The sequence below is a fragment of the Dromiciops gliroides genome, chromosome 4 (genome assembly GCF_019393635.1).
Source record: "Dromiciops gliroides isolate mDroGli1 chromosome 4, mDroGli1.pri, whole genome shotgun sequence".
NCBI lineage: Eukaryota > Metazoa > Chordata > Mammalia > Microbiotheria > Microbiotheriidae > Dromiciops > Dromiciops gliroides.
This window is the reverse complement of record NC_057864.1, coordinates 11,454,722-11,475,170: the sequence shown is the minus strand read 5'-3', so window position 1 is coordinate 11,475,170 and position 20,449 is coordinate 11,454,722. Positions and strand designations below refer to the sequence as shown.

General features: G+C 48.9%; 1 protein-coding gene across 8 annotated transcripts; it reads right to left on the bottom strand.

Annotated features, from left to right (window-relative positions):
- Window positions 1–740: 740 nt before the first annotated feature.
- Window positions 741–20,089, bottom strand: SERBP1 (SERPINE1 mRNA binding protein 1). Of its 8 annotated transcripts, none has more exons than XM_043999743.1 (9): window positions 19,570–20,089; window positions 17,787–17,937; window positions 17,106–17,249; window positions 16,901–16,996; window positions 15,671–15,790; window positions 8,246–8,423; window positions 5,892–5,939; window positions 3,898–4,071; window positions 741–3,063 (listed from the first exon to the last, which is right to left on the bottom strand). In XM_043999743.1, exons 1-9 carry the CDS (start codon window positions 19,967–19,969, stop codon window positions 3,007–3,009), a joined length of 1,368 nt encoding a protein of 455 aa, XP_043855678.1. In that variant the 5' UTR covers window positions 19,970–20,089; the 3' UTR covers window positions 741–3,006. The 8 variants fall into 8 exon arrangements, with proteins under 8 accessions (XP_043855678.1, XP_043855679.1, XP_043855680.1 ...); XM_043999744.1 differs by having other exon boundaries at window positions 16,901–16,972; XM_043999745.1 differs by having other exon boundaries at window positions 15,671–15,745; window positions 19,570–20,088.
- Between the last annotated feature and the right edge of the window lie 360 nt (window positions 20,090–20,449).

Sequence of the window (20,449 nt, the reverse complement as noted above, 5' to 3'; positions counted from 1 at the left end):
CACTAGCTTGCAATGCTTCAGGCAATCTGAGAATACGATTTTGCATATATAGATATATATATATATATATATATATATGGAATCACATACAACACATCAACTAGACTCATTCCCATCATAATAGCAAAATAACATTTATGGGCACTTTCCCCCTCAAAACCCTTCCATTCTGGCATAAACTGCTGGAATAATCTGGGCCAGGTTGACTAGTAACTAAAATCTTCACATCTTCAAGTTTTCTCAAGAGGACCCAGCACCAAAAGTCACTAACACTCTCCATAGATTTTCTAAGGTGGGCAGGACATAAGCATGTCATGCCTGTAGTTTATTGGGGTAAATACCCACAACACACAAACTTGCCCTTCCTTCAAAAAGAAAAAAAAAAAGCATTCCTTTAAATAAGCAGCTTATACCATCTATCCCAACTTAAAAATAAAATCAAGATTGACTTTCATGCTCAAATCTACCAATAGATGCCATGTGTTTCAATTCTTACAAGAGCTAAATCTTCCAGCTGAGATGTAGCAGCTTATCACCAGCCCCCCCCCCACCCCCCCAAGGGAACACCACCAAGGGAAGCTTTCCCGAAGGGGGTCATTTAGTCAAGAAAACTGCCTGTCCCTCCCACCCCCCAGTTAAATACAGGCAATGACAATCCCATAAAACCAAAGCCTTGAAAAAACAGGTGAAAAACCAGGAAACACATGACTAAATGGGCTATTTCAAATTGTTATCATGACTTTTTTAAAGAGAGCATGAAAATAAACCTTTATTTTCAGTTTTCACCCACCAAAGAGATTATGTTCACAGTTTTAGCGCGACACAAAATGAACCAAGAGGCAAATTTACATCTATCAGAGAAACAGATCAACTTTAAAGTACACGCTGGCTTGAAAATCGTTGTTTGTGACATATTAACCCAAATATTGCTCTGTGGTCTGGTTTGTCAACAGGGAAGTTCCTTCTGGGACAGAACCACTGATTCAAGCCTTTATTCGCTTGCATCCTAGAAGTCTGAAGGGCTAAGGTGACCAGGAAAACAGTAACCAACAAAGCTGGGAAAGGAGAAAGTGCTATCTGAATGACCAGCAGTTTGAGACCGCTGTGCTTTGGAAAGTCAGCGAGTCGCTGGGCCACTAGACCATGTTCCTAAGGAGGGAGGACACCACACTGATATGTCTATGGCCGTGCAAGCCCAGAGGATTTCTAGTTACACCTTTTGACATCAGGTACTGCAAGGAGATTGTTCTATGTTAGCACCAATACAGAAAGAACAAGCTTAAGTGTCAAGACTAACGCCAGCACAGAAAGATCACTCACAAGTGAAAACTTACTTCCTTACTGTACTGTAGTCTCCTTTCTAGAGAGTAAATGAAGTGAATGCATTAAAGAATCAATACACGTGTGTTAATACTCTTGTACAAGTAACTTTTCTGTAGAAAAGGTCTAGGACAGCAAGCCAGCCAGAGACTATTTTCATATTCAAAGTTATCTAATACTCGGCCTTTCCTGTACAATTTTTTTTTCTTTAAAAACAGGGCATTATTTTTCTAACTACCTTAGTTTTAAAAAATTACAAATTAATTGTTTAAAGAATTAAACATTAAATGAAAATCCTGTTTCTTATTATCCTAACAAATGTGGCAAACCAAAAAGAAAAAGCATTTATTAGTCGCTAACTCCAAGTTCAGTCTTTAGAAAGTGGTGATGCTCCTGTTCACAGGGATAAATGATTAACCTAATTTTCCAGAAGGGGAGAAGTTCTCATGGGGGGAGGGGAGAGAACAAACACATTCATCTGTCAGCAATTGGATCCCAGAAATGGAAGTAATAGAGCAAATTCAGAAAACACTAAGAGGTTTTTGGTTTGTATTTCAGGCAGCATGCTGTAGTTCCCACCATCTCCAAACAGTCGGCTTTTCTCTTTCAGGAAATTAAAACATTCCCTCCTTCTCCTAGAGCTAGCAAGCGCCCTTTGGTTTCTTCAGAACATGGGTTCCAAATCATGGTAAGTTACACATTTTTCCATCCACCTTGGACACATACAAATCATACCGAATGGCCACTTATTCTGCAGTAGCAGTTCAAATACGCTGCATTAACCAAATCAATCCCTTCTCTCACCCCACCCTCTAGAATAACACCCCCGCCAACTTACATGACAGAATAATTTGTCTCACCAACAGTTAGTTTAAACAACTTACCAAACAAGGAATCTAATTTGTGTTTGTTTTTTTAAAATCGAGAGAAAAGTTTCACATCCAAGTGTAGATGGTGGAAGGGTGAATAAGGCCTAACTTTTGCCTAATGAACCATGCATCACTGCTGGATCAAGGGTCATGTGACTCAACCAATGTGCTTGGAATCTCTTCAAGTACAGATACTGCCTGTATACGAACACTTAGCATACATGACAGCTACTAGCATAACAGTCCTTCCGAGACTGAAATGATGAAAACTAAGTCAGAACACTTCAGGAAGTTTTAGTATTCCAGTGTTTCAAGTTTGCCAAATTAAGTGTACGTGTCCCATTTGACCACATGTGACAAACTGCAAAGCAGGTACTAAAGAAAACAAATGATGTCCAATATTTAAAACCAGTTTGTAGTTGAGGGAAACACCTAAAATCCTTAATTAAAAAACACAAATGAAATGAAAGCTTTAACTGGTACACACTGTTCACACCTATATTTCAAGTTTGGAAACGCATATTTTCAAGCAGCAATACAAAAAAGTATCCATGAAGAATGCATAATCTCTGAAAATTATGAAAACATCCCTGCTACCATTACATTTCTAAATACAAAACTGACTACCATATTGTTGCTTCTGTGTAGCGAGAGAAGTTCATTTTCAAAACAGATAAAATTCAGTCTTTAGGTGTGAATGGTATGAATGACAGTCTTTTTTTTTTTTAAAATTTCTTAGTCGTTTAGGATCGTTAAGCATGCAAGCCTCGTGGAGGAGGGTCCACAAAGGAACCGGGGTCAGCTTAGGACGTCCAGTTTAGGCCAGAGCTGGAAAAGCCTCTGGGTCATCTACGTCAGGAGCAGAAGCGCTCGACTGCAAGAAAAACAAAAGACAAATTAACCAGGACCTTCTCCCCCATGAGCCACACGCACGCATGCCTCCGTTCTATCCCACTCTCCCCAGACGTGTCATGGCTACTTTTAGACAATGCAGACAGAGCAAGAAGTCAAATGCTGGGCCACAAAACCACCCCCCATCACTGGCTGGTCTCTAGTTTCTGTAAAGCCATACAGAGCTCGCTATCTACAGTGCAGTGTTGATATTAAGAGCAGCAGGTTTGTTGCCAATGAAGCTTCTGGCTTACTCTAAAAATGTGAACTCCAGTTCACACGGACTCTAAGAATTTAAATTTGGGTAACACCCCTTAGGAGGTACCAGCATGGGATATTGCTCCCCCCGCCCCCCAAAATGAAGGCCTTTAGCTCTTCTCCAGTAACAGCTGCTGCTAGCCCCAACATACCGGGTGCATCAATGAGACAAGTTTGTGCTTAACTGCAAAAAGCCCAAGGATCTTTCTAGGAAAAGAGCACCGCTAAGCCTCGCCAATCAATGTGTTGGGAATCCGTTATCTAGCTTTGATCACTGGCAGTTTGATAACCGCTTCCGGGCCCATGATAAAAACCATGAAATCCCCCTTCACCCACAGCCAAGTCCCAAGATGCTCAGGACAGCAGCCCCAGCCCAGAGTATGGGGTAGAATGGGTAAGGCCACACAGTGATGGATTGTGGATGACGGAGATACTCAGGGTCAGGCCAGCCTCCCTCTCATAATCCCCCCCCCCCCAAAATGGCTTCCAAAAAGCCAGGTCTGCTCTGGGAGAGGCCTGCCTATAATGAATGACCCAGGTGGCACCTACGAGTCCATACCTTGTCAGTTCTGCTTCCACGGTTGGGCCGCCCACCACGTCCACGCCCGCCTCTCCCTCCTCTGCCGCCACGTCCCGGGCGACCAAGGTCTCCAAAATTTATCTCCAATTGGGATGTAATATCATTGGCGGGCTTACGGAAGTGATGATCCATCACAGATTCTTCCGTGTGAGCCTGAAACAGAAGGGAAAGGCACTGAGCAATTAATGAGTCATGGGGAGGCAGCCACCAGTTTTCTGGAAAGATCAAAGACATTATAATCTATACATGGTGAGACCACCACCTCCTCTGGTGTCAACAGATGCCCTCCTCCCCCCAACTTGCCTAGAAAATGCTCCCAAGGAAACCCTACCCCCTTGCAGCGCAGCACAACAGGGTGGCCCTGAGGACACCTCTACACTGGTAGCTCCCGCAGTACCATGCACCCAGTTTTCCCAAATAGGTTAAGTTTTCAAAGCAAAAGGCTTTATTTGTAGGCTCGTGATTCAGAAAGAGTTTTGACATACCTGGATTTTATTTAAAAAATGCATCTTGTTACTCAAATAAGAACACTGAGAGAAGACAGACCTCAGCACCAAGTTTAATCAATGAAGATACCAACTGCCTTAAGAGTTCACCACCCCTAGGCCATCTTACTTATGACTTTACTATGTTTTGACATCTAAAAGTTGTCACTAAACAAAGAGTCATTCAAGTCTTATTGATAACACTCCCATAATCTTTAACAAATGTATTGTATTTGCTTAGTACATGCAGTCACTTCTAGGTCTCATCTGTATTTTATCAAGATAGGATGTACTCAAATTATGTTAACTGGAACAGGATCATGTGTGCAAATGAAAACCGTGCTGTGAGAAAGGTATATTCCTGCAACGTCATCCATAAATGGGAGTACACTTTAAGCACAACAGAGGAATTCCTTAAAAGCAAAGAAGGGCTCCCAAATCTCTTAACAGACCAATCCAAAACTGCCATGAAGTTTGTCTCAAGTCATGACAATGTCTACGATCCGAAATCTATAAATGGATAAAAGAATGTGTCATTTTGAACAATGTCCATAGCACATGAGAGTAACATAAACTGAGAGCAAAAGCCTGAAAGGCTTAGAAGTGAAAATTAAGGTGGCTCTGAAATTCTGCGAAGTCTACTTCCAAAACAAATGACATTTTACAGAACGAATGGAATCTCTGAATGTAATAAATTCTTCCCTGTTACTGGGGTTTAACAATACTTTTGAAATATACTGATTTCAGGTGACACCCAGTTATTGTATAACTATTAGGTTCACAGTCTTTTTCACAATGGACACTTCTGAGGAGGAGAAAGTGTAGTCTAAGAATAACATTCAGACAATTTTCCCAATTCAGCGGTAACATGAGATGCTAAGAATGAGAGTCGGAAGGCTCACCACTATGTCTATAACTCAAGGGACTTTCCCCGTCTCTCCCTAGCCTCCAAGGTAGATACTATTGCCAGAAGGCAAAATCCTGGGCCAGATGGAGCAAACAAACAGACACACACCATCAAAAACCTTAAGTTTTACTATGGTATCTTTTGTTCTAGAGCAATGAGAACCCAGGGGGCTGGAGTTCTTGTCTTACTTAGTTCTGTCACTAATCTGAATGTGACATATGGCAATTCGAGTCATTTAGCCATGCTGTGCCTTCAGTTTCATCTATAAAACAGACAGTCATGAAGAACCAGTAAGATAATGAATATGAAAGGGCTAGGAAAATGCTAAGCAAGCAATTACAAGTTATTCTACTGCTTCTGCGGAGCAAACTCCAAGTGACCAATGCCAGCCAAGCGCTACAGACACTGCAAAAATACAAGAAACCTTTTAACTACTACACAATTGGTTAAGATCTGTAATATAATTGGGAGAACCTATACCCAAAGGGAGGAAAAATGGCATATGAACCTTTCGCTACAGTTTCTCTGCATAAGAAACTGTTTTAAGACTAGAAAAGAAACAAAAATGAAAAGATCAGCACCTCATTTGACTCCACAAGGCTCCCCTGCACCTCTGTCACTCCCTTCGTCTGAGGTAAGTCATTGGTCCACACCCAAGGAAAGGGGGAGAAAGGAATAAATGAGATTACATATGGAATTAAAAAACAAAAACAAAAACATGAAACTTCTAAAGTGAAAAGGCCAAGACTAAAATACCAAGGTAAGCAAGCATCAAGGTCTTATTTTACAAAATGTACAAAGAAAGCCATTCGACAGTCTGGGGTCAGCAGACAAGAGGTCAGACTAGAATGCAGATTCCCCGGGCAGCGTGGGGCCAAGACCCAACTGAGAGCCACGGCAGCAACAAGCCCCTGGGGTTGCCAGGACAAACAGTCCCTGACTAATGCCTGAGGAAAGTCCAGTTAAAGCCTCACAAAGGGATAAAACCCTTCCTCCATGCTCCCACAATCGGGATGGGGGGGAAGGGGGGGGGGTGTGTGAATCTGCTCTCAGGGGAGGTCTACACATGGCTGCCCTCTTCCGGCCCTGCTCCTTCACTGCTCCTTCCACCAGCACCGATCCGACGTGGCCACGCTCAGCCACACACCTTGTTAGATGAGCATCTCTGAAGACTGAAAATGTGTTCTTATGAAATAAAGCCCCGATGAAAACATGATGGCCTCACAGCAATCTCCTACTTGAACCTTTTAAGATGTTTCTGTCAGAAGTTGGAGAACAGCCTATTTCTTAAAATGTGCCAAATAGGAAGTTTTAGGCTACCTAACCCTACCTGATGTGTCCTTGAAGAGGTTAATTCGTAACGGTAAAGTACAGGTGCAAAAAGAGGCAATCAATTTTTATCTGCTTCTCTTTATGAGTAGTATACAGTTAAAATAGCAACAGAAAAAAAAAGGGGGGAATTTTTTATAACAAGCAGCTCACTTAATTACTCCCTGACTTAAATGATCTCTTCTGTGAAATTAATGAAGACTTTTCTGACTAGCAACGGGACTCACTCAGGGAATAAGCAATGACTTCCCTGTGAGGCCTATAAATGATTCTTGAGTCTCTGGGGACTCTGTTGCTCCCTATTAAAGCACCTTTCTTTCTATTTCTCCCCTCTCCCCATCAATGCATGTGGTCTGAAGAGTTTATATGCAAGAATATTTGAAAAGGAATCTAGGGTGTGGAAAATAAAGAGTTGGGCAGGGAGATTAGCTTCCAGAACTACCAAAGATGAATCAGTACAAGAGAAAAAAGAAGCATCAGGCCTGAAAATCGCAGTGAAGAAGTCCCTAGACATTGAAATTTATCTCAAAATGTCGTTCTTCGTCTTGTACACCCCACCCTTCCCATTTCCCCCAAAGCTCTGCCATGAGAAATGAGCCCGTAAGAAAGCAGCACAGTAATGGGGGACAGGAGGCCCATCACTGAGCACATCCCTCGGTAACAAGTTGGATCAGCCAGACACGTACAAGTCAATGTCTCTGCGAGATCGAAGCTGTTGAGCCCTTTACCTTCTCTTGCTCGACTCTTCCTGATGTGCTAATCTTAATGGCAACTCGATGACGATGCCCACCCGAAGAGGAAAGCAGCCACCACCCTGGGCCCCCCAGCAGCTGGTCACGAGGCTCCTGTGGGCAGCCAGCAAGCAGGGTGAAAGCACACCAGGACCGTGGTCTGTTCCCCACACCTGCTCCTCATTCTTCACTTTAGAGTATTATACAACCACCCATCTTATCTCACGGGTTTCTGACCCCTACAGAGGCTGCCGACCAGGAGTGAGTGAGTACAGGTCAACAACCCCAATTCATCTGTACAGTGTCAATCGAAGAGATGGATCCTCAACAGTTACAGGGCCAGCACAAAGCAAACAGTTAATCATTATTAACTGCCAATGGCCAGGGGCTCCATTTTGCCCAAGGGGCTCGTCTCCAGGCAGATTCTAGAGGTGCAGTAAAGCAAAGCTATCCCTGCTTAGCCCACATTCCTGTGGCTGCCCAAAGAGGGCATTCAAGTCTATTGAAGAACCAACAGGACGGCCTCCCCGTAACACACCCACAGCCTTCTAGGACACTCCTGTTAGGTGGACGTCAGCAGGAACCTTCTTCAACTCAAACTCTGGCGAAGGCTAAAGTAAAGCTCATGTCCCGACCAGACCAAGCGTGACCTCTCTGACCTCCTCTGTATTACATGGCTTTACTCCCCTTGACCAAGGGGAGTCTGGAGGAGGCGCTCAGACATGAAGCTGACCCCTTTCATCTTGTAGCTGCAGTACCCACTTCCCAAGCAAAGACACCAGAAGCAGCACACAGGGGTTCCCTTGTGAACCCCCCCATCCCCCGACAACAGCCATGTGGTGAGCCAAGCATCCTCCAAGCCCCGGGTGACTCACCTCCTCGCTCTTGGACTTGTGCAGCACAAATCCCTTCTTCCACTGCCCGTCGGCGCCCTCATTGGGTTTGCGGATATTAAATTCTACTTTTGCCCGGTCCTTATTTTGAATCGCCTTCCACTCATCCAAGGTCATTTCTTTCGGGCCCTCCTCCTTCACCTCCTCAACTTCGTTTTCTCTGTGAAAAGAACGTTTCATAAGACTGAGGACGGATGAGAACATCATGTTGCCCCACTTGTATACACCATTAAAAATACAATGCTTACAATACCACAAAAGGCTAAGTCAGAAAAAAACACCGTTTGAGGGCAGTTTTATGCTGTTAAAGCTTGGAACTGCACTAAGACTTTTGGGACCCTGCACAGTAACCCATAGGGATTTACTGATAGTATTACATAAAGTACCAAACAATTTCACAATTTAAAATTAGAGAAAGGTTAGCCATCAGGCACTGCACTGAGCCCTGGGGGTGGGAAATGAGAGCCGAAGGCAAAGGTCTGAGGAAAGGCCCCCTGTACGAGGTGAAGCTTGAGTCTAGTCTGGAAAGACGTCCGCCAAGAAGAAAGAGCATCCCCGCACTGGGAGGAGAGTTGTGGCTAAGGACAGCAGGCAAGTAGACTGGCATGGTGGAACCAAAAAGCAACAGACGGCTCCATGTGCCAAAATGAGGCCCACCCTATATTTAGGCCAATCACTTCAGCAGCTGAATGGAGGGTGGAGGGACGTGCAGGGAAGAGACTTGGAGGCAGATTGTCCCTGTATGATGCAGGAGACACGAGAGACAAAGGTAGAAACTGTCTGGCAAAAGATCAGAGTAGGTTGGGTGAGTGAGGGCAAGACTCAAGGAGGTTGCCTGAGGATTTCCCTTGACAGGAACATGGAAGGGAGAATTTTTTGGAGGGGTGGTGGTGGTGGTGGTAGGGGTTTGGGAAGGATTGAGTTGTTTTGAAACCAGTTTAAAATTTGAAAAAGCAACATCTTCTTATGAGTTTTAAAAAAAATGACTGAGGGGCAGCGAGGTGGTGCAGTGGATAGAGCACCGGCCCTGGAGTCAGGAGGACCTGAGTTCAAATCTGGCCTCACTCAGACACTTAACACTTACTGGCTGTGTGACCCTGGGCAAGTCACTTAACCCCAATTGCCTCACCAAAAAAAAATTAAAAAAAAAAAAAGAGTCTGACATCAGGCAAGATAGAAATTTACCAGGTGATTCTTAACAAAAGCCTTCGCACAGTAGGCAAGTGAGGCTGGACAAGGAGCTCCAACATAATTGTAGCCCATGACACCCTGCCACCATTAGACTGGGCTATGACATCAATGAAAACCCAAGGATAAAAAAGTAGCCCACTCAGAACCAAAAATGGCAGCACACTGGATCCCTGTCCTCCAAGTGCCACCAGCGGTATGTTGAGAGCTGCGCTATTTCACCCTTTCAAGGTTTTTCATGGACGTTGTCTGTTGTTAGAAACACACACAGTATCTAACTTCTAAATAAACCTTTTGTTCAGGTGCACACTCAGCGTGGAGAGCCCCGGTGCAGACGTCCACACAGGGTGAGCAGACCACCCCAGGGTGCAAAGTTCTTTCTTTCCCCACCAGGGCCTGCTTTCGACTCCCCAAGGCTACACAAACAAAGTCAACCAGGGAAGAGGCTGGCAACCCCTCTCCTTTGGGGACCTGCACAGACCAGCCCTTAGAGGCTGCCTGGTTGTGGAACCAAGAGGCCGTACACAGACAGGAAGGCACAAAGTGCCACAGCTAATGGTACATCAAATGGCTCTGGATTCCCAATGAATCTTAGGGCAGGGGGCACCTGGGAAGCAAAACCAAAATTCTCTACATTTCAACTTTCAAGACACCTGCTACTCATTCCTAAGAGCGCTTGGCCAAGGAAAGCCGTGCCCAAGAGTGGGATTATTCTTGAACCTTTCCCTTCTGCACAAAAAAGCCCAGGCTGTGCTGTCGCTGTCTTCAATACTTGATTCACAGCATTATGCATTTCTGATAGAAAACCACATAATTATTCATATGGGAAAAACCTCAAAATATTTTAGGTTTTGACTTGGCAAGTATCCATGTTCTATTTCATTTGTTAATGTTAGCTATTATGAATTACTATTATGATGGAATAAAGTTGCATGGTCCTGTTGAATATAAGCACCTGCTGCAGGCCAGACTACTAGGTGGCACTACAGTGGATAAAGTGCTGGGCCTGGAGTCAAGAAGGCCTGAATTCAAATCCAACCTCAGGGGGTGGCTAGGTGGCACAGTGGATAAAGCACCGGCCCTGGATTCAGGAGTACCTGAGTTCAAATCTGGCCTCAGACACTTGGCACTTATACTAGCTGTGTGACCCTGGGCAAGTCACTTAACCCCCATTGCCCCGCAAAAACAAAAACAAATTCAACCTCAGACACTACTTGTGTGACCTGTAGCAAGTCACTTCACCCTATTTGCCTTCAGTTTTCTCATCTGGTAACCTATGCAAGGTAGGTGCAGTTATAATTCCCATTTGACAGATGAGGAAACTGAGGCAGACAGGTGAAGTGACTTGCCCAGGGTCACACAGCAGCGTCTGGGGTCAGATTTTAACTCTGTGGTCTTTCTGACCCCAGACCCAGACCCCTATTCTTCTACTGTGTCCTGTGCTGCTACCCCTTACTCCAAGGACAGTTGTACTTGAGAGTCCGGAGGAACCTGGCTTCAAGCTGCGCTTCTTGCCCTTGGCCCCCTCACAGGGTGGTTCCGAAGAGTCCAATGACATATTACGTGTAAGAGGCTTTTTTTAGCCTCAAATTCAACACGGGATGGGAAATCTGCGAGCACATGGCTCCTACCCCACCTTCCCACCTACCATGAGGGAAGTCGCCTCCTCCCTTCTCGACATTTTCCTCCAATGAGGGAGGCTCTATTTGGCCCCGGGCAACCCAGAGGCCACCTCCCCCCCCCTTTGCTGTCTCTTCTCACCACTCCAACCCCAACTCCCCCACACAGATCTTTGCCACCTGCTGCGCCTGGGCCTCTCTGGCCCCCACTTCCCCTGCCCCCTTCCCTGGCACAGCTGCCAAATGCCTCTCACCAAAGCACAGGGCTGGGACAATCCCTCTCCTACCACTGCCCCTCAGAACAGACTTCCTCCAGGACCAGCTGGAAAACCACCTTCTAGAGGCCTTTCTGAGTGCCGGCCATGACTGCTCCAAACCCAGCCCACCCATCCTCAGGTAATCATGCCTTATCTACCTGCTTGTGAACATCCCCTCCCCCCAGAAAACAGTGCCTGCCTCACTTGTCCGTGCCCTTAGTGATGAGCATACAGCAGGCACTTAATAGCCAATCACCAGGGCCGTTTGTGCCCCAAGACAAGCTCCAACCCCTCTGCCTGTGCCTCAGCTTCCTCTGCTGTAAAACCAAGGGTTAGGCCCTCAGACCTCTGAGGCAATGAAGCCAAGGAGCCTCCCAACTCTGGCGCCACAGCAGCACCAGGGGAGGGGAAAGCGTGTACACCACCAAGGGGCAGGATTTGAAGAACTCGTCCCTGCTTAAACCAACAAGAGGCATCAGATACAGCCAATGATTCGTCTGCTCTGAAAGCTGTATTGATGCAAAAAGGCTCCTTCAGAAGCATTGCAGGCTCCTTCATGGGGGCCCTCTGCCATCCTCAAGGCTCCCCTCAAGGAGTCACTGCTCACTTGGCTGAAGAGCTCTGGACACCCCCATGCTCCTCAAAGATCATCACAGCCTTGCTACTCACACCTCAAGAGCAAGAGACTCCCCCCACCCCAAGCTCCACTCCAGGAGGGCTCCCAGGCCAGCAGTCTCCTGTACTTCCACCCTAAGCTCCCTCTAGAGCTTCCTTTCCTGTGGGGTCTCTCCCATTCGATTCTGAGCTCCTCAAGGGCAGGAACTTGTATCCCCAGGGTTTGTCCCAATGCCTGGGGCCTATCAGGAGCTCAGTAAGGCTTTACTGACTGAACAGAGGCTACAAACCAAGGCCAAATGACAACTGTCTGGAGGCACCGAGGATGCAGAGGAGACTTTTAGAGGGGACAGACTGATGTGGAAGAGGGAATCCACGTGATAGGAATAGCCTTTGGGGAAGCTGCTGAAATAAATTCGGGCTCACCATAAAGGAGAACCCCCTGCCAATCAAGTACACCCACCTGGCAGGCAAACAGGCCTTCCCCTTCCTCCTCACTCGAGCAAGGTCTGTGAGCTAAGCCTTGATCCCAACATGTCAGTGATGGGATGCAGAGCTTCTGAGCGATTCAAATCCCATGAATCTTTGACAGAAATAGGCAAACCAGGAAATACAGGGAGACCAGATGTTCCAGAAACACACCCCTGGAGTTCAGGAGAGGGAGGCAAGGTGAGCGCTTTAGATTGGTGGGTGACCCACGTACAAGTGAATCAAAGCAGGAGGCTGGATGAGATGAACAAAAATCAGGTGCCTGAGTCTAAGGCAGCCTGCTATCTTCCAATAGTCAAATGTGTGGTAAAAAGTTTTAACAGTCGGTTAGATAATGGAGAGATGCCAGTTTTTTTTAGGACCACCCTTTTGGGGAGGAGATCAACAGCATGAGCTACGCACACCAGTTCGCCTGAGACGCACGCCAGACTGCCTGCTAGCACTCCACTTCCGGGGTGCGAGCTTAAAAGGTAAGGAGAGAACGGAAGCGGGGCCTTTTTCCTGCTCCGCTGGTCTCCTGACTGCGCTGCACAGACAGACGCGGACTGGAGTTCGACGCGGCCCGGCTCGAGGTTAGCAGCAGCACACGGTCTCTCTCTCCCCATGGGTTTTGGTGAGTTTTGTGCGGAATATAGACTAAGCCTAGACTTAAAGACGATTTGTATTGTGTTTCTACTTTCCCATCCTTCTAATCAACATCACCTTGTGACTTCCATACAATAAAAGCTCTAACTAGAAAACCAGAAGCTTCTTCCATTTACTAGTCTGGGAGATAAATTAAGGGAAAGGTTAAAGAGGGGAGATTTATGATCTAATATCCAATTTTAAATCTCACAAATGGAAACGTCAGCTGCCTGAGGACAGGGCCTACTGACCGTCTCCCATGTCCTAGGCAGCACACAGAAAGCATCTGAGAAACGCTTGTCTAACAAACGAACACTCAGGCAACAACAGTTTTTGAAGCAGGGTCATTTTTCCATCTTTTCACTCCCAACTCCTCATGGGTCTCTAAGAAATCCTTGCTGGAATGAAGTGAGCCCTCACAAGTACCCACGACCCATGTCCACACACACAGTGACTCCTAAGACACGAGTCTCAAAATCAAGACCCCCTATGAGGAAGAACAGAGGAAGAAGCTCCACCAGGGCAGGGAGCTGACAGGGCTCTTGAAGATGCTAGAGCCCACATGGGCCATGCACGTGCTAAGTGGGAAAGGCGGATTCCATTGCCAGCCCAGCCAGGGGGAGGTCAGGAGCTGCCCAGCACCAGGCAGGCTGCGGCTAGCCATTTCTTTAGCCACAGCTCTTCTCCAGTTGTAGAAGGGCCGCACCTGCATTGATGGAAGACCCTACACATCCCTGAAGTCATGATGAGCCTCTCTGAAGAAACAAGGAATGGATGCCAACCTGTAGTGGATACAGGCAGAGTCTGATCACTTAACTTCAAGCTTCCTATATATGTGGTCTGCTAGACGGGGAGATGAAGACCAAAGCTGCAAGAACCCTGGCTCAAGCACTTCCAGTTCTCAGGGAGGTTGCACAGCATAGGTTCATGAACGAACACAGAACGAATCCGAGGGAGCTCCAGAGAGGGCGCCAGCGGCCGGAGCCATCAGGAGGGGCTCCCTGCAGGGGCCGAGGCCAGCGGCTTAGTTAGGGCCAGCCCGAGTCAGCTCTGAATGAATGCCCCTGTCCAATTTCTTGATGCATGAGATGCATCATAAGACACGACAACCAACAAGGATGACAGACTTTAAATCAAGGGGAAGATGACGAGTGAAACAAAGGGACACAAGTCTAGGAAAGCAAAGAGAGAAGCTCTGTAGCCAGGCTCAGCACTGGAGTGGGAAGGGGCTGGGGCGTGCACCAGGGCTAGAAAATAGTGCAGACCCTCCCAGATGTAGGTCAGAGTGCAGGAGATCCCCCCACTGCAGAAGCTGACCACACTCCCTCCAGACAGTCCCACAAGCCTGTGACCAAACGGTTCCAATATCCCCCCATCTCTTTGGCTCAAGCTTTTGTTTCTAACCCCCTTCTCGAGGCATTACTTTTCCTCTAGCCAATGTTCACCCTCCTGCTCCATTGGGCGGCTGATCACTTGGGACAGGATTTCAGAACAGGCCAATATGGCCATCCTGATTGTTTCCCGGACTAGTCTGACCCATTTGACCTTTCGGGTGTGCTTCTATAATACTATCCTCTATTTAAGCTAGCAGCCCTTCCTTTTGAACAAGATTTTCCTAAGGGCATATGAACAGTAGCATGCAAATAGAATTACTCAGCCTGTCCCAAAACCTAGACAGGGAAAAACGACCTATGTCCAGTTATGCGCCTACCCGCGACCTGTGGGGTGGTGTAACGATTGGAATAACGCCACCTGCTGGATACTAACTGTAGAAGAGTTCTGCCCATGAAGCGAAGGTCTTTGAGGGCAAGACCAGGAGTCTTTTCTTCAGGAGTCAGGAAGTGACGCGGACTAGTGGGAGGAGGAAGGAAGAGACTGGCGCTCAGTCTCGCGCTCTCTTTCCTTTGGACTCTGGTGGAGAGCGGAGCTAGAAATGTGCTCTCCCTTTAATAGCTAGGAATTTAGGCCTTTTTCTCTCTCTTTACCAAATTCTTATTCTCCTTAATAAATGCTTAAAAGTCTAACTCTTGCTAAAGCTTATAATTTATTGGCGACCACTCATTAGATATTTTAGACAGTTTAGCTAGAATTTTAGCCCTTACAGTGGGCAGTCTGAAAGTACTAGCTACTGCCTGGTCTCTCCAAATTCTGCTCCTGCTGACCTCAAAGCAAAACTCTATTATTCCAATCTAAGAATCCAGGCCTTTGGCCCCAAAGTGGAAGGTGCTAAACTGTGCAGCATCAAAGGGAAATTGAGCGAGTCCCTGGTGCCTCCCCAGGGAAAGGGCAGCTGTACTGAAGCCCTAACAGGTGCTCTGCACTCCCACAACTTCTGTCCTTCTCCCCAATTCCTGGACATAATCTGTCTCAAAGCCAGGCTTTCTACCCCAATACATCAGCAACGGTTCCATTAATGGGTCAGCTTTCCCTCACCCCTTCCTCACCATCACTAACTAGTCTTTCAATCAAGATGCATTTTCTAATGGGCCCAAAAAGCCCTCATGAAAAGAGTCAGTAATCCCTGAGTGACTGTCCACCATCCATGTGCTCGGGAGAGGCTGAAGCTTGGGGACAGAAAGACAAGGGCTGGCTCAGGGACTGTCAACTCGACTCACTTATTTTCTGTATCAGCCACTGGGTGCTCTTCTCCTTCAGGTGTCTCCTCCGTCACAGTGGTTTGCTCCAAGTCACTGCAATTATAAGACATTTGTTTCTGAATGTATTGGGGGCCCCCTCTAAGGAGAGAAAGAAAGACAAGAAAGGCAGCTGGTTCATTTATACATGGCCGGGTGGAATGGCTACTTAACCCAAATAAAAAACATCAAACATCCACCCCCCCTTACATTACTGAACTCCCAGCAAACAAATCAAGGCATTAGTCCTGGGCAGTGAACAAGACATTAAAATATTCAACTGCTACATAATCAGAACACACTAAACAGTTTCAAGCCAAGGATCCCTATGATCAAGAAGTCATGAATAACATTCACAATATAAAGAAAAAGTCAAACAAACAAACTGCCCTGGGGGGCAGCTCGGTGGTGCAGTGGATAAAGCACTGGCCCTGGATTCAAGAGGACCTGAGTTAAAATCCAGGCTCAGTCACTTGACACTACCTGTGTGACCCTGGGCAAGTCATTTAACATTCATTGCAGGAACCACGCCCCCCCAAAGTCACAGAAAATTCTAGTCAAATAACATGACTGATTTTTCCAAAAGAACAGCACTTCCATAAATCCTGGGAAAGGAACAAAAACTTGGATAATTGAATATTTAATGGAATTATAAGTTAAAGATAAATCGTAACTAATTAATGACCATTTTTGAGCTGATGGGAACTTAGATCCTTTAACAATACACCCATTTTAGAAGCGCACATGATATAGTCAGGAAGATGTGATTATGAATCTGGCTTCAGACACTTGCTTGCTGGCTAACACTGGGCAAAGTGCTTCACCTCTGTGGACTCCAATAAGTGCCTGGTACAAAATAGGCAGCTATTGCGCTCACTCCTATCGTTAAGTCTTCCTTTAGGGCCCAAAGGGACCTCAGAGGCCAGCTAGTTCAGTCCCTCACACTTTACAGTTGAAAAAACTGAGGCCCAGGGGTAAGTGATCTGCCCAAAGAGTAAAGTCAGTGACAGAGGTAGGATTTGAGTCCAGACCCTCTGACGTTGAAGCTTTTGCTCATTCCAGAGTAGGCATGAAAGAACAAGCCTGGGTCTGGACACTCACTCTCAGGAATAAGCGCCCCCCCTCCCCAAAGGGAGCCGGTACACACGGCACAGACATGACAGTTTAGCAGGGACAAGACAAGACACCGTACTTTAAAAAAGCAGAACTCACGTCAACTCGTCTTTGACAGTTCCCCAGTTATGTGAGCCGCTTCCTCCACGCTTGTCCTCATGCTTCAGACCACTGAAATGCGAATGTGAGAAAGAACTAACAAAACTGAGTTAACATTATAGTGACTGAGGACAGAAACTAGTTAAGTTTTACTAAAATGAACATTAAATTAAAATCAGCACAAAAAACCAAATTTGAGACTTACGATCTATCGCTTCCACTATGCCTATCAAATTCTCTCTTTCCACGAGAGTCAAAACCATCTCCTCTGCCCATTCCACGGCCACGGCCACCGCGTCCTCTTCCCCCAGGACCCCCGCGACCTCGGATCGGCCGGTCAATAACAGGTCTGTGGCATAAGTAAAAATTGTCATCTTTTGTGGAACCTAGCATAGTTACAAGATCACTGTGAAGAGGGAAACGATCCTTTCACATATCCTTATCTGAACCCCATTCATTAGTATTTAGACAACCTCCTTAGCTCGTCTCAATGTCCAATGATGTTTGTCAAGCTTAAACTATTTGAAAAATGCCCCAAATAGATGCTATATCTGCATTAACTTAAAATTTGGCAGTATGAAATGGTAAAAAGCTCCTACAAAGAGAGGCAAGTGTTGTGTGTAGTATATTCTTGCAAGGAACTTAAGGGATAATAGATGACCTTTCCAATTTCCCCAAATCCAATAGTGGGTTTTATCAAACAAACCTGAGTCTAACTCCAATGATAAAAAGCACCTAACTAGAAAATCTTCCAAGGAAGGTAAGGGGAACCAACACATTTAGGGAATCAGATTGCAGCTAGTGATGCTTTTAAACTTTAAACTCTGTCATTACTAAGTTGTGACCCTTGTAAAATCTGAACCAAGACAAAAGACCAAAAGCTTACTTGTCAACTGAAAATTCTCCTCCTTCACCCTTTTCTTCAATAGATTTTTCAAATCGTCGCTCACGAGGTGGTCGCCTTTCCGGTCTCCTGTCAATTGGTTTTCCTTCACCCTGAAGTTGCTGGTCAGGCCTTCTACCAACTCGTCTTATCCCTAAAATGAGAGAGAACGTGCTTGGGCAAATTATTTTTGCAGCATAAAATCGCAACTATTAGGAAGGTAAAGGAAAATAAAGACTTTGCTATTTCTTCCTCCCTCTGAGTTCCCGAAGAAGTGTATATATAGTCTATTGGAAAAGGTTAAAGTCAGGGACCCTGAGACCAAGCACAAGACATTAGAAAGATGGTCCAGACCTGATATGAACCAAAGGGCCCTCGTTCTCAAAGACTATTGCACAGTTAGGTTGTTAACCTAACCTAGAGCAACCTGCGCTCATCTTCATTTAAAACTTCTAAGAATGAAGACGTGAGAGTTCTGTGGGTGGACAGGTTGACTTGCAAGTGCGCTTCAGAGGGGAGGCCTCTGTAAGCACTGGCCAAGTACACTCGAAAGGCACAGATCACAGGCACACGTGTAGGGCCCATTTTACTCCCTGACTGACTCTCAAAGAAAAGCCCAACAAGTCTCTGCTTTGTCCTCAGCATTTTCTGAGAAGAACCAACAGAATCTTATTTCCTCGTTCTGCCAAACTACAAGTTTGAAAGCCCGTGCAGCCAAGCGAGGAGGCCCAGGAACCTGCCCCTACACGGTGACGGGAGGCTGGCAAGATGAGGCAATTTAGCGGGAGCGTCTCTGCTGCTTGGTCCTTTCCTACAAGCTCACAAGCCTAAGCTGCCCCCCCCATTGCTCTTATATGCTAAGGTCTCGGGGCAGCCTCCAGCCTTTCTGCCCCCAGGAGGGGGGGTCCTGGGTCCGCCCCCGCTCGGGCTCCCTGGAGAAGCCAAGGGGGGGGGGGGCTACACTATTTGTAGCGGGCCGGGGCAGGGCGCACAAACACACTCTCCCATTCGGGCTTGGCCAGCCCCGCGCCTGACACCCCATCTCCTGGGGGGGGTCGTGGGAAGGGGAGGCACGTCCGAGCCAACGCGCCCGGCGAACAATGGCTCCCACGCCCAACCAACAGTCCCGGGGACTCCCCAGACCCCGTCTTCGGCCGCCCGCTTTAGGGCTTCCGAGGAAACCCGTGCCCTTGCTTTCCACGCCCTCCGCCTCCTACCCCCCACCTAACCACAGCCCCCCGTTAGCAAGCAGCAAACAGGTAAGAACGGATCCAACGCCTCCCGGCCCAGCGCTGGGCACCCCGGGGCTCCCGAGCGGGCTCAGGGGACGCTTGCTGCCGGCCCCCGCCCCCCGCCCGTCTGGGACGGGGGGCTCCAGAGGTGGGGGAGCCCGGCGGTGAGAGCGGGCCCTCCCAGAGCAGGGGGGACCTCGGGGAGCTCCGCGGCCTCCCCCCGGAGCCATCGGGCCCGGCCATGTGGGCCCCGGGGGCGGGCGCCCGGGCTGTCACGGCCACGAGGGCGGCCGGAGGGCTGGGGTCCCCGCTTCGCCCTCGGTCCCCCCCCCCGGCCTCCCGGGGCTTCCCAGGCCACGTGCGGCCACGGCCGCCCCCCGCGGCGCCCCCCCCGCCCGGGCACGTGCTCCTGGCCGAGCCCCCCGCGTCCCCGGGGCAGCACGTGGTTGGCCCGCGGCGGCCTCGGTTCCCCGGGCGGCGGCGGCGCCGGCACGTGGGGCGGCCGCCCGCCCCTGCCCCCGTCCCGCGCCCCGGCCCCCGCGGCGGCCCCGCACCTTCCTTCTTGAGCGCGGCGGGCGGCGGCGGCGCCTCGTCCTTCTTGTCGGCCGCGGCGGCGGCGGCCGAGACCGAGCCGGCGGCGCTGGCGGCGGCCGCGCTGGGCGGCGCGGCGGGCGGCGGCAGCGGGTTCTTGCGGTCCTTCTGCGACTCCTTGCGCAGCGGCTTCCCGGGCGCGCCCCCGCCGCCGCCGCCGCCGCCCGCGCCGGCCTGGGCCGCGGCCTGCGCCGCGCTCTTGGGTCCGGGCCCGCCGCCGCCCCCGCCGCCGCCGCCGCCGCCTTCCTTCTTCTTGTTCTCGGCCGCCTTCAGCACCTCGAAGGGGTCCGATTCGTCGTCAAATAGCTGGTCGAACCGGTTGGTGACGACGCAGCCGAAGCCTTCCTGCAGGTGGCCGGGCATGATGGGGCCCGGGCGGCGCGTTCCTCCACGGATTGCAGCGGGCCGCGCCGAGCCGACGGCGCCTGCTTCAGCTCGTCCCCACAAGATGGCCGGGCCGAGAGAGAGACCGCCTTCTCTTCCGGCGCCGCACACACATCCGGGAGCCGCCGGCGCCGCGGTGCACGCCGGGAAGGGCAGGCGGCCGGCGCTGCGCCACTCGCGCCCGCGCCGGCGCGAACTACAACTCCCAGGGGGCAACGCGCGGCGGCGGGCGCGAAGCGGAGAGGGGAGGGGGGAGAGGGGAGGACGCCGCGGAGTGAGTGGGGGGGGGGGGGCGGGGAGGGACTGGGGGAGGCCCGCAGCGCCGAACACCTGCCTCCTCCCGCCCGCGCTCCCGCCACCCCCCACACCTCCCCCACTACCCCTCGGCCCCGGGAAAGCTGGGGCGTGGACAGCGGTACGCACGTGGCGAGCGCGGTCAAGGTCACTGCTCCCAGGAGG

What these genes read in the sequence shown, in the direction of transcription:
- SERBP1 (XM_043999743.1), bottom strand. Translation starts at nt 19,969, where the DNA reads ATGCCCGGCCACCTGCAGGAAGGCTTCGGCTGCGTCGTCACCAACCGG. An exon ending in GCCTTGTGGAGTCAAATGAG is followed by an intron (nt 4,072 to 5,891) that starts GTGCTGATCTTT and finishes CTTCTGTTTCAG; the next exon opens with GCTCACACGGAAGAATCTGT. An exon ending in GTGGAAGCAGAACTGACAAG is followed by an intron (nt 3,064 to 3,897) that starts GTATGGACTCGT and finishes TTTTTCTTGCAG; the next exon opens with TCGAGCGCTTCTGCTCCTGA.